This window comes from Macrotis lagotis, chromosome X, assembly GCF_037893015.1.
Source record: "Macrotis lagotis isolate mMagLag1 chromosome X, bilby.v1.9.chrom.fasta, whole genome shotgun sequence".
Lineage (NCBI taxonomy): Eukaryota > Metazoa > Chordata > Mammalia > Peramelemorphia > Peramelidae > Macrotis > Macrotis lagotis.
This window is the reverse complement of record NC_133666.1, coordinates 643970827-643984413: the sequence shown is the minus strand read 5'-3', so window position 1 is coordinate 643984413 and position 13587 is coordinate 643970827. Positions and strand designations below refer to the sequence as shown.

Here is a 13587-nt window from a genome sequence, read left to right as displayed (position 1 = left end):
TAATATAGAATTTCTTCTCCCAACCCACTTCCCCCCTTCTACAGTTCTTTCTCCCCTTGAACAAGGAACACACTAGGATGAAGGACGGGCAGACAGTCTGATCTGGAATGAAAGAGCTACAGAGGGAACTGAGGCGGGGGCAGTGGGGAGGGGCAGCTCAGCACTCCCGGGTGGGCGAGTGTGGGGGGAGTCTTGCGGTGCCAGGGTCAAAAAGAATCCACCCCCCGAGTGTCCTGCCTTCTGCTGGTGAACTGGCTGGCATGACGTAGAGCCCTCGGAGGACAGGCCAGATCTGCCTCCAGGCCACAAAGTCTGTCTAGATTGATAGGCGTACACTCTTCAGGCATGGCCTGGGAGGGCCTGGGGGTCACTTCCAAGCCCTGATGAGGCACCTCTGCCCAGGCCTCGAATAGCAAGGCTGAAGAGGATGACTAGATGGGACTGCGCAAGGGGAGGTCCAAGGGACCCCGGACCTTCAGTCCCTCCAGACAACCTTTGACCTGGCTTAGGAAGGGCAGCATGGGGATGGTGATGAAGAAGATGACTATTATTGTTTTTTGGCATTAAATATCAGGAATGAGGTAGAAAGAAAATTTCAAAGCTTTATCTTTCCCCTAAAAAGGGGCACCTGAGCCCAGACATCATCTAACAGGACCGGCAAAACGACATTTGTTTTTGGTACATCTTGAAGAGCAGCTAGCTAAGGAAAGAGAAAAGAGAGGAAAGCCATGGGAGGACAGGAGAGGATCAGGCTTGAGAAGTTCAGTTCCCTATGGGGACCCCCCAAGGAAGCTTCTTGTGGATGTTGCAAAACAGATGCACTGCTCATTCAGGCCAAGAAAATGGGTGCTCTCAGGACAGAGGCAGCCAGATTGGTCATACCGGTCCCCTCAGAAAGCTTGGCTGCATAGGCCCGGTGCTCTTAGTCTGCTCTGCTCCTTCCCCATCCTTCCCTGAAGTCAGAGCAAGCCAACCTCATGTCTACCTGACAAGACAGGTGGGTGAGGGACTCAAATAGGGTGGGTTTTTTCTTTTTTTTGGTCCCTCAAGAACAGAGGATAGAAAACAGCCTCCAAGCCCAGCTACACCTTCCATCAGACATCTAACATAGCTAAGCTTCCCAGGGTTTTGGTGGGAAACTGACCTCATGCCTTCCTCCCCAATAAGAACCCTTATGGGATTCAGATGCCTCCATCTATCAGGTAAGAAGTATAGGTCCTGGGCTGTGCTCCTGAAACCAATAGAATTCTCCCTCCATTTGTTCTGATTCTCAGACACCACAGGAAATTATTTTTCCGGGGACTCTTTGGGACCCCAGAGAGTAGGAAGACCCTTGAGAAGAGGGTATGGAGGGCCTTGCTTAGAGATTTGAAGAAAGAAAAAGACGGAAGGAAGGGAGGGAGGAGAGGAATAAAGGGAAAGATGGAGTGAAGAAAGAAGGAGGGAAAATATGGAGAAAAAAGGAAGGAAGGAAGGAAGGGATAGATGGAGGGAAGAAGGAAGGCCTAAAAAGTACTTTCTCATTAGTCTGAGGGAGAACAGAGATTCTGAGGGAAGGGTAGCAGGGGTGAGGAGGAAGTGGTCCTGAGGTGCCCTGATGGGGAAATATAACGCCCTGAGATTTATTTATTTCTGAGGACATTAGGAGGGAATAAAATCCCAGTCCTGCTGTGATACCCCAATGTCTGTCACTAAAGTGCCTACCCAGAGTTGAGGGAGAAGCCAAGAGAGGGAATTTCAGGGAGTGGAGAGGGGCATCAGAATTTTCTGATAGCCTATCCTGGGCTTCCACCCCGTCTATCCAGATAACAGCCTAGACTTCTGAAGGACAAACATTGGCTAGCCTGATAGACATGCTGGGTCTTTCCCTCCCCCACCTCCCAGGCCTGAGTAAACCATTGTCTCCCCTCCCCACCAACCCTGGATAAAACTTAGCTCCTTGGGCCCAATTATGGGCAAGAAGGCAGGGACCTGAGAAGAAGGGCCTCCCTAGGGACAAGGGTGAGGGGAGGGGGGGAGCTGAGCCGGGGGTGCCAAATGCTTAATTTCCCCTCTGGAGAAATTAAAATCAAGTGCAAGGAAAAACAGAGATCTAGTTGGGGTCTAAAAGTTATTTCCACTGGGGGATTCCCCCAATACAAAGAAAAGGAGACCCTCTGAAAAGCTCCAGGGTCTCCTTTGAGGAGATCTTGCAGGAGGAGTTGGGGGTAGGTGGTACTAGAGGAAGAAGGGCTTTTGATGGAGATGGGCCAGGAGCCTAAAAAATAAGTTTTAAAGGTATCAGGGCCTGACAATTAGATTGGGACCTCTCTGAAGGCAGGGAATGGTTTGGGTTTTTTGCCTCCTTTTATATCCCTAGTCCTTAGCTCAAGTGACAGATACCTGTGCTTAATGCTTATTGGCTGACCTGTATGGTCTGAGGTATTGGAGGAGAGACTCCCCATCACTCTTTGGCCCTCTTATGAATGAGGCTGAACTAGAAAACCCAGAGTCTTTTATGGGAGCATATCTGCCTTCACTTACCCCACTGAGAGACCCGAGACTATTCAGTATCATGGTGATGATACCCGGAACCCTCCATCTTGACCCCATGGAGGCACCACATTCATTCCCCTTCTCTTCTCTTCTTTCAAGTGCTTTCCTATCTATAAAGGGATGCTCTCTAATAGAAGCGGGGTGAAGGGCTCTTCCCTCCCTTCCATGGGTGTCAGGCAAGCATTCATTGTCAACGCAAGAGCAGTGGGCAGCTGGCTAAAAACCTGGCTGTTCCCATGCTGAAAAAGGGATGGTGGAGGGTGGAGAAAGAAGGGCCCAGAGCCAGGGTGGAAAGGCAAAAAGTATGTTGGGAAAGATGGCTCAGTATTCAGATCCAGAAGACAGTCTCTAGGTTACTATCACTCAACTGACAACAAAAACAGCCCCATTTGGGGGGCTCCACAGACACTGCCTACAACCAGTGCCAAAGTGGACTCCATTTTTCCTAGTCTCTACCACTCATACCCCATTCTTCCTCTTCCTCCCAACCCCAGATCAGAAAGGAAAATGGCACCGGGGACCCTCTGAGCTAAGCTACAGGGTGTGACCCCTCTATCCTGTGCTATTCACAAAAGGAGAAAAGAAGGACATGGGGAAAGAGAAGGTTGTGGGGCACTTTCCTTTAGAATGGAGGAGCATCCTGACCTCAGACCAAGAGATCCACCAAGATCCTCTTGCCAACTTCTGGTCTGAGCTTAGTCGTACCCCTGCCTCTGCAAAGAGGGGAGGAGGCTATACTTAGTGACAAAAACAGCTTCCCTGCCTTAGAAACTCAGTATGGCCCCCACAGGAGACAGGATCAAGAGACACTTTCACCAAGGGATGATGCCAAACAAAACCCAACAAAATGGTAGCAGCCTCCCCCCTCCCTGCTAGTGCCTCAAATTGTGCTACCTGCCTTTCTCTCTTGCCCCCCCCAACAGACTCACAAGTCCCTCCCCCACTCCCCACCCCAGCTACAGCACCTGAGTTAATCATCTCTGGGAGAAGTCAGCCCCTGGAGACTCCAGAGTCGCCAAACATCCCCAGTTTGTGAACAGCAAAGCATCATAGGAAATTCGCACACAAAAAAAATTAATCATAGTAGGGAGTAGGAAAGGGGAAAGGGATTAATAAAAAGGTTATTAAACATTTTTTCTTTTTTTTTCAAGTTCAGTTTTCCTGAACAAATACGAATATATATATATGTATTTTTTCCTAAGTTTGATTTTTTTAGAGAATAAAATAGATTATTTACAAAAAAAACCACCTCAAAACAAAAGCCAAAAACCTCTTAAAAAACCCCTGTATAAGTTTGAGTGTAGTTATGTCTTTACAAAAACAATTCTACTTTCCCCTCCCCTCCCAACCCCCCTCCCCCAAACCACCAACAAAGACTTCTCTTCTATAGGCTGAGGGCTTACTGTGGAACCAAGGAGCTGGGCATGGTGAATGTAGGGTTGAAGACAACAGAAATTATAAAAAGAGTGCAGGGTATGTGAGGTAAACAGTGTTGAATCGACAAAGCAACTGATAACCTGAACCCCCATGGACCTAACTCAGTCCCTTGGGAATTACGATAAAGACACTAGGAAAAGTCTCTTTAGTTTCTCTTCTCCCTAATTTCCCCTTCTCCTTCTCCTGATGCTCCATTTCTTGGAGGGTCCGAAACCTGGAGAAATTCAAATGTTCCTTCTCTTTTCCCCTGGCTTTATTCAATTCTCTTTATAGATTTCCTGGTATGTGTGTATCTGTCTTGGGGTGTCAACTCTAGCTCCCTGATTTTGATTTCCCTTCCCCAGCATATTCTCTCTCCATCCCTACCCCCCCACTCCCTGTTCCTCCCTTGCTCACCCCCCTTTGGGGCCTCCCTTTCCCACCCCTACCCCACCAGTCCAGTGGGCTCAGCATGTGGGTGAGAAAGAGATGGAGAGAAAGGGGGTGGGAGGGGGGACAGGACAAGCCCCCTTGGCGGCTTAAGGCAAAGAGTTATTCGAGGTAGAAGCTGGAGGGACAGACAGACCCGTTGCCCCAGCCTGAGAGCCACCACCACTGCTGCTGCCTCCACCACTGCTGTTGCCACCGCCGCCGCCGCCGCCGCCTCCACTGCCGGGCCCTCCACCGGGCCCTCCTCGGCTGCCACTGCTGCTGCCACTGCTACTACTGCTGCTGCTGCCGCCGCCACCACCACCACTGCCACCCTTGTTGTGAGTGGAGGCTGGAACAGAAGCTGAGGTTCCTGGAGGCTGAGCAAACAACACCCCTGGCAAGGGACAGAAAGGGCCGGGGTCAGCAAGCCTGCTCCCCAATGATGCCATAAAGAGCTCTAGAGTAAGGGGGCCAATGTGGGCTCCCTCCTTCTCTTGGGGACCCCCAGGCAACCTCCTCAAACCCCACCCCACCTCAAGAAGCTTTGTCTGCAGAAGATGTTTCCATCTCAAACCAGAGGACTAAGATCCAAATCCCAATTCTGTCATTTTCTACTTAGATAACTTTAGTTGCTCTGGATGGGCCTCAGTTTCCTGATCCATAAAAAGAGGGGATGGGATTCACAGAAGCACCACATTTTAGGAAGAACTCCGTAAGTCAACAATATGGTGCACAAATTAAAAATAACAAAAGAGGCAAAACTTCCAGAAACAGGAAGGGGAGAGGTCCCCACTCTACTCTGCCATCTGGATCACACCTGGAGTGACCATGGATGCTGAAGTTTAGGATGGACCTGATAATCTGGAGAATGTCCAGAGAATGTGAAGGCTTGAGGTCATGGCCTAGAAGACTGGACAAAGGAACAAGGTTGGTGAGAGGGAACATGATTGCCATCTAGAAGGCCATCTGGGGGGTAGTGAGTAGACTGTCACTTTAGGCTTACTGTCAGGAAAAGCTTCCTAAGAATGAGATAAAGCTTTGCAAAAATGAAATGAAAGGACTGTCTGAGAGACAGTAGGTTCCTCTGCACTAGGGGTCATCAAGCAGGGCCTGGGCTAACTTCCACTCCTTATTTTACCAAAGAGCCTGGCTGAGAATCAGAAAGATTCAGTATTGTCCTGAATTCAAATCCTGCTTTGGACATTTACTAGCTCTGTGTCCCTGGGCAAGTCACTTAACCCTGATTGCCTCACTTTCCTTACCTGTAAAATAAGCTGGAAAAGGAAATGGCAAACCCCTCCAGTATCTCAGTCACAAAAACCCTAAGAGTTGAACATGACTGAAACAACAGCCAACTGAAGTCTAGTGAGATTAAGGACCTGGCCCAAAGCCCCATAGTTATAGCATCTTTACTTTCTGCAGAGGGGATGGGGTTCAAGTGTGGGCTGGATGAGATGGCTGCAGAGGTTCCCTTTTTTTCCCCTAGGGTTTTTTTTTTGCAAGGTAAAACGGGGTTAAGTGGCTTGCCCAAGGCCACACAGCTACGTCATTATTAAGTGTGTAAGGCCAGATTTGAACCCAGGTACTCCTGACTCCAGGGCCGGTGCTCTATCCACTGTGCCACCTAGCTGCCCCCAGGGGTTCCCTTTCAACTCTGTCCTTTAAGTTAACCTCCAATGAAATAATTCTGCATCTAGGAAACAAGTGGTCACTCAGCCTCTACTGGAAGATCTCCAAGGAAGGGAGCAAATAACCCCACCTGGCTCTAGGAGAAAGGAGAAGAGCAGGAGAAAAGGGGAGAGAGAGGAGCAGCTAGGTGGCACAGTAGATACAGCACCAGTCATCAGAAGGATCTGAGTTCAAATCTGGCCTCAGACATTTGGGCAAGTGACCTTGGGCAAGTCACATTACCCCATTGCCTTGCAAAAAAATTTTTAAAGAGAGAGAGGAAGAGAGGAGAGGAGGAAAGGGGAGAGGAGAGGAAAGAGCTCATTAGATAATTTCTAGGATCTGTAATCCATGAATCTGGAAGGACAGGCCTCAGAGATCATATAATCAAGAGGCACTTCTGAACTGAAAAAATCTGGGACCATTTCCCTGGTAGTCCTCTGCTCTCTATGAGTACCCCATCTCCTGAGAATCCAGGAAATTCCTGCACATCTAATTCTCCAGTCCCAGACTCTGAAGTGGCCCAACCTGCATCATGGACACTGGGTGTGACCCTGGTCTTGGGGAGGTGGGGCCAAAGCTAGGTTGGAACATACCTGTATACATGATACCGTTGATTTCCACAGACATGCTAATACTGTTGGTGCCATTTGTGCTGGCGAGGTTCATGGCTGAGTCTTGACGGTTCTCTGATGCTAGAGAGGCAGAAGCAGGGGAAGAAAAATGATCAGTATTAATGGGGAGGAGAAAGGAGAAGAGGTAAAGAGCCTTTCCAGAGGGGAGTAGACGGGGGGGGGGGGGGGAGATCCAGAATTCTTTCTTAGTGCCACTGGTGGAGGAAGGCTTTAGTAACTACAATCTGCTCTGATTGAGCTTTGGAAGTTTTCTGAAGAGAGGTGCCTCTCTCAGACACCCCTGCCTCATCCCCAGATGGCTTGCCCATATGTAAAAATGTGAATAATTCAATTTACACTATTCCTTTGCAACCTTTATATCAATAGTCAGTCAGAGGCAATTGTGGTTTAATAGGAAGAGACCTGGATTAGGAGTCCCAGCTCTGTTATGAAGTTATAATGGCCTAGTCCCTTCTTCTTTCAACTTTTAGTATCCTCATCTAGAAATGAATGGTATGGTCTAGATAACCTTGGAGTTCATGTTAAATGTTTTCAGGTCCTTCTCAGATCTGACAAAATTCTAAGGCCCTTCCTAATTTTACATCCTGTGTTTTAAGGGGGGGCAGCTAGGTGGAGCAGTGGATAAAGCACCGGCCCTGGAGTCAGGAGTACCTGGGTTCAAATCCGGTCTCAGACAATAATTACCTAGCTGCGTGGCCTTGGGCAAGCCACTTAACCCCATTTGCTTTGCAAAAAAACCCCCCAAAACCTGTGTTTTAGGGTCTCTAAAATCTTGGCCCCCTTGCCCACTCCCTGGCCTGGTTACCTTGGCTATTGATGCGGATGCTCATGGGCAGCTGGGCACTCATGGCCAGGAGGTTTTGCTGCAAAGCTCGCTGCATCAGTCTCTGTTGCTCGTCGGCCACCAGGACCATCTTCTTCTCTGGAGGCTCACCAGACTCCAACTTCTCCCGCAGCTGTTCCAGGGCAGCCGCCTGGGCCACCACGGCTGCCTGGGCCGCTGCTGCCTGCACAGCTGCTGCCTGAGCTGCCACCACAGAGTGGCCTGCCAAGGAGACAGGCAGGCGACTTGGCACCGTGATGGGAATGGAAGAATCCTCCTCTGGGCGGAAGCAAAGTATGGAGTCACAGATCAGAGATCTTGGGGCAATCTTCCCACCCCACAGAGGACACTCCTCTACAGACTCCGCTGGTGATCATCCAAGCATCTACCCGCGTGCGTCTGGTGGTGGGGAACTCAACTATCGAGGCGGTCATTTTAGACTGTTTTGCTTCCGAAGTTCTTCCCTCTATCTAGATCTTTCCTCCAACCTCCCTAGAAAGTCTTCCCATGGACCCAAGCCAACTCTCCTGAAGCCACAGTGAAGTCTGTGACCTCCTCCACACGATGGTCACTTAGACCCTCCACAGCTATCACCTTCTCAATAAATCTCTTCTCTAGGTTCAACCACCTTCAACTGTTGGGCCAGGAACACTGGAACTCTTGGGGCAGGAAAGTCCTTACTCCTAAGCTGATCCCCTGCCTCAAGGCTGAGCTTAATTAAACAATACTGATTCCTTTAGGGAGCCTTCACCTCCATGATTTTTCCCTTTGCTGGGCCATGATCTTTATCCTCACCTCTACTTTACACACATAAATGCATAGCTTGACTTGGACAACTGGAATTTTCTTCCATGTCCTAGCAGATTATCAGTTCCAAAATGGCAGACTTTTGAAAAGCACTCCATAACCAAAACTGTCCTGAGGTGAGAAAGACTTTCATAGGTTTTACTGGGAAGATTGGCTTCCCTCTTTCAAAGATGTAAAACTGGAAGAGTATCTAGCGGTCAATGAAACTACTCCAGTTCATTTTACAGATAAGTAAACTGAGACCCAGAGAGATCATGTGACTGCCTAGGTCAGGGAGGGGATTTGAGCCCAGGTCTTTGGGATTCTAAGTCTAGGATCAAATATAAACTCCTTTGGCTTTTAAAGCTTTCCATACTTTGGTCCCTTTCTTCTTTTTTCATTCTTTTCACCCATCATCACTATTAATCTAGTCAACCATCAGCCTACTTGATATTCCTCAAATATCACACCCTATTATCTCCTACCCCAAAGCCTTTATACTTTGCTATTCCATCATGGTTGGAAGGTTCTGTCCCTTGGCTTTCCCAACTCAAATTCTACCTTCCACAGGAGACCTTTGCCGGGTCTCCCAGCTGCTAGCTGCTAGTGTCTTCCCCTCTAAACTCACCTGCCATCTATTTTCTAGCTATCTTTAAGGTACCTATATGTAACATGTTTCCTCCATTAGAACAGAAGCTCCCTGAGGGAAGGGGCTGTTTTTATTTTTCCCAGTACTTTGCACAATGCTTCAAGTGCTTGTAGACTGACTATCTAGGACATATCATGCTGCCTCTGAATTTCTTAAAGACATCAAACTGGGTCTTCCTATAAAGAACCTCAACTAGGAACCAAGGGATCTGAGTTTGTGGCTCTGTTTCTATTTCTAACTTGGCTATAATAACAAAGCACTGTCCCTTCCCTAAGTCTCATCTTTCCTTTGGAAAATGTGTGGAATAACCCTTTCCTAGGTAGCCCTCCTAGGGGTTTGGTGAGGATACAGGGGGAAGGGGGGAGGGGGAGCTACAGTGGGCATTAGGCCTTCCCTGAGACTCTGGACCCAGCCCATTCTAACCTTTTTTGATCTTCTGGGTTGGGGCGATGGCTCCTCCATTGCTATTGGCTGGCAGTCCCAGGGGGGCCACCTGCAGCTTCGGTGAGGACAGCATGCTGTGGGCTCCTCCTGGAGAGTAGGCAAAGAGGGAGCCCCCGAAGCCCTGGCGGCGGCCTTCCCGCCGGTTACTGTCGATGGCAGCCTGTAACTCACTGGGGTTGCTCAACCCACGTTTCTCACATTCATAGGGATACAGGTATTTCATGTATCTGGCATAGGGATGAGGAGAAGAGAGAAGAAAGGAAAAAGAAACTTGAAGAATTTTTATCATGTGAAAAAGGGTAAAAACATCACTTGTACAAAAATATTCATAGCAGCCCTGTTTGTGGTGGCAAAGAATTGGAAATCCAGTAAATGTCCTTCAATTGAGGAATGGCTTAGCAAACTGTGGTATGCGTATGTCATGGAACACTATTGTACTATTAGAAACCAGGAGGGACAGGAATCCAGGGAAGCCTGGAGGGATTTGCATGAACTGATGCTGAGTGAGAGGAGCAAAACCAGAAAAACACTGTTCACTCTAACAGCAACATGGGGGTGATGATTAACCTTCCATCAGTGCAACAATCAGGGACAATTTGGGGCTGTCTGCAATGGAGAATACCATCTGTATCCAGATAAAGAATTATGGAGTTTGAACAAAGTTCAAGGACTTACTCCCTTTAATTTAGAAAAAAAAACTGCTATCTTATTGTCTGATCTTGTTATCTTTTATACTTTGCTTTTTCCTTAATGATATGATTTCTCTCTCTCATCACACTCAATTTGGATCAATGTACAACATGGAAACAATGTGAAGACTGGCAAATTGCTTTCTGTGGGGGGTGGGGGGAGGGAAATAAGATTGGGGGAAAAATTGTAAAACTCAAAATAAACAAAAGCTTTAATTAAAAAAAAACCTCAAATAGGAATGTGAAGAGTTTGACACAATTGAATGATATCAGATTTCCTTCTAGTTCTAGTTCTTTTGTAAATCTTGATTTTCTTAAAGTAAGGCATACCTGAACTGAGTCTACTAAGGTCCACACTGTTTTGAAATCTGCCTAATTTTGAATTCTGCCTAATTTGTCTAATAAAAAAAAGGAATTTTCATCATGCAGTGGAGAGTTTAGCTCTGGATTTGGAGGCAAAGGGTTCAGGTCCCAGCTCTCTCACCCTGACTAGCTGAATGACTAGGAAAAAGTCACCACTCTGGGCCTCAGTTTCTCCATCTATAAAATGGGAATAACATTATTAAGATGACTAGCTTACAAAGTTGCTGTGAAAGAAATGCCAGAGAAATGAGTTTTATTGTTATTCTAACCCTTTCTTTCAACTTTCCCTTTGGAAAGATAGGAAAGGAAGAAAAAAAAGGAAAGGAAAGGGAGAAAGGAAAGGAAGGAAAGAAAGGGAAAAGAATAAAAAAAGGAAAGGGAAGGAAAAGGGAAGGAAAAGAAAAGGAAGGAAAGGGTAGGGAAGGGAGGGAAGAAAAAATAGGAGTAAAGAAGAAAAGGAGAGTATGGAAGGAAAGGAAAGAAAGGAAGGGAGGTTAGTTTTATTAACCCCTTTTTATGTGTCAGATTTTGTGCTTTACAAATATACTCGTAATCACCCTGGAAAAGAGAAGCTATTATTATTCCTGTTTTATAGTTGGGGAAACTGAGGTTGACAAATGATGTGGTTGCATAGCTAGAAAGGAAAGTGAGGCACACATATCCAGGATCCTATAGCTGGTAAGTGTCTAAATCAGGATTTGTACTCAGATCTTCTGACTCTGGGTTCAGCTCTCCACGCACCCCCACCTCTGAGAAAGGGACTCACTGCGTTCGCAGGGTGAAGGCAGCACTAGTGATAGAAGTGGGCAGGTTGAGGCCCTTGGTGATCTCCCGCCATAGTTTCTTGTTGATCACTTCTACTAGGCCACCCTTCTCAGTCACCAACACGTAGAGCATATACAAATCCAGGACCTGTTTTGCCATGATGGGGATCCGATTCACTGGGGTCCCTGCCAAGGGAGAGATGAGACAGGATGATCAATCAACAAATGTTTATTTAGTGCCCATTAAGTCCTGGGCACTGTGCCAAGCACTGGGGTTATAAAGAAAGGGAAAACAGTGCCTGCCCTCCAGGAGCCCATAGTTTAATAGGGGAAGTAACATGTAAACAAATATGTTCACATTCTATAGATGGACAAACTAGCGACAGTCTTAGAAGGAAGGAACTGGCATTAAGGAGAATCAGGAAAGGCCTGCAGGAGAGGAATTTGAGTTGAATTTTGAAGGAAGCCAGGGATTCCAAAATTCAGAAATAAGGAGGAAGCACATTCTAGGTCTGGGGCACAGCTAATATAAAGACATGGAGATGGGAAATGAAGTGTTGTGAGAAGCAGCAGACCTATCTATACTTTAGGAAAATCAGTTTGACAGATTAGAAGGGAGAGAAACTTAAAAGCAGAGAGATCAAGGTTATTGTAAGAAGGTTATTGTTACTAATTCAGGCAGGAAGTGATGAATGATGAATGGCCTAAAGAGGACATATGGGAAATAAATCATAAGGGTGGAAATGCCAAGATTTGGCAAGAGCCTGGACACAGGTGAGTGAATGAGGGTGCAAATTGAGTTTGACATCTCAGTTTGGAGGTTGGGTAACAGAAGAATGGTGGTACCTTTGATGGTAACAGGGGAATTGGGGAGAGGGAATGGGTGGAAAGATGAGTTTCCAGGGTGGGAGAAAATGGGAGAGAATTTGGAATTCAAGGTTTTGGAAGTGAATGTTGAAACTTGTTCATGCATGTAACTGGGGGAAAAAATATGCTGGTTTTTGTATTTTTTTTTGCAAGGGTTAAGTGACTTGCCCAAAGTCACACAGCTAGGTGATTATTAAGTATCTGAGACTAGCTTTGAACTTGGGTCCTCCTGACTCTAGGGCTGGTGCTCTATCCACTGCACCATTTAGCTGCCCCAGGAAAAATAAAATTAAAAAAAAAAAGAAAAAAGAAAGATGAGTTCCATTTTGGATACATTGAGAAAAATGTCAAAACAAGCAAAATCAATACAATTTTAATAGAAAGTTTTTTTTAATTGACCTATGATTTTTTCAACTTTGTCTTGGTCTAAATATAGGGGTCACTTTCAAAAATACAATAGTGAATAAACTCTCCCTGTCGAACTCTCCACAATCTGATTTGGGTTTTTCCTGGTAAAAGATATTGGAGTGGTTTACCATTTCCTTCTCCAGCTCATTCTATAGATAAGAAAACTGAGGCAAACAGGGTGAAGTGACTTGCCCAGGGTCACATAGCTAGTAAATGTCTGCAGTTGGATTCAAATTCAGGTCCTCCTGATTCTAGGCCTGGTACTCTATCCACTTCTCGCCACCTACCCTTCTTTCCTTTAGGGCCTTGTCACCACCTATACTAGAGATTCCTCCCTCCCTTCCCCTCCTCCACCTTCAGCTCTCAATGCTCTCATCCTCTGGATTTAATTTGTTTCCCAGTCTTCACTGTTTGTTCCTCTTGCAGAATGTAAGCTCTTTGAGGGCAGGGATTACCTCTATAATGTTAAGCATGCCTGCCATCATAGCAGGCACTTAAAAAAGGGTTTGTTAACTTCTATGAATGAATACATTCCTGGTAGACTGCCTGCCCTGGACTCACTGCAGACAAGTTCAACAGACTCAAGTCATAAACCAATAATTACGTGTACCCAGTCACCACCGTTCCAACCCAAACATAACACACCTTCCTTCTCCATGAGAAAAAAAGGAAAACATTGGCAATTATAGGAGGGAACCAAAATTTTTTTTAAAAAAGTTTTATGCCTGTTCTGGCTCAGGTCCAAAGGAAGAAATATTGAATGTCAGCTGGCATCTGCTCTGAATGTTACCTGGAAAGATGCCTACTGCTACACACCTGATGAGTGGCTGCCCAACCTTTGCCACAAAAGGGAAGGACTCTGGACATCTCCAGAAGCATCTCATTCTACTTTTGTTGGGCTCTAATTGTGAAAAAGTCTATGGGACATCTACCCTCCAATGGCCTCCTGGTTCTGCTCTCCAGTGCCAAACAAAAGACTAATTCTTCCTATATCTATCTGATACTTGAAGCTCGTTCTCCTGGCCCTCCCTTCCTTCAAAACAAACAAGCCCAGCTCCTTCTATTGATTGTTACAGGACAGGTTGGACCTCAAGACCCTCACCTCCTT

The 13587-nt window shown here is 46.5% G+C and overlaps 1 protein-coding gene across 3 annotated transcripts in view; it reads right to left on the bottom strand.

Annotated features, from left to right (window-relative positions):
• Positions 1-4374: 4374 nt before the first annotated feature.
• ARID3A (AT-rich interaction domain 3A) overlaps positions 4375-13587 on the bottom strand; it is an 80803-nt gene continuing 71590 nt past the window's right edge. For all 3 annotated transcript variants that reach the window (XM_074204484.1, XM_074204483.1, XM_074204485.1), the window contains exons 5-9: positions 11207-11390; positions 9368-9615; positions 7492-7788; positions 6648-6746; positions 4375-4777 (exon numbers count right to left, since the gene is read on the bottom strand). In XM_074204484.1, coding sequence (XP_074060585.1) covers positions 4491-4777; positions 6648-6746; positions 7492-7788; positions 9368-9615; positions 11207-11390 — 1115 coding nt within the window. In that variant the 3' untranslated portion in view covers positions 4375-4490. The remainder of the gene's footprint in view (positions 4778-6647; positions 6747-7491; positions 7789-9367; positions 9616-11206; positions 11391-13587) is intronic.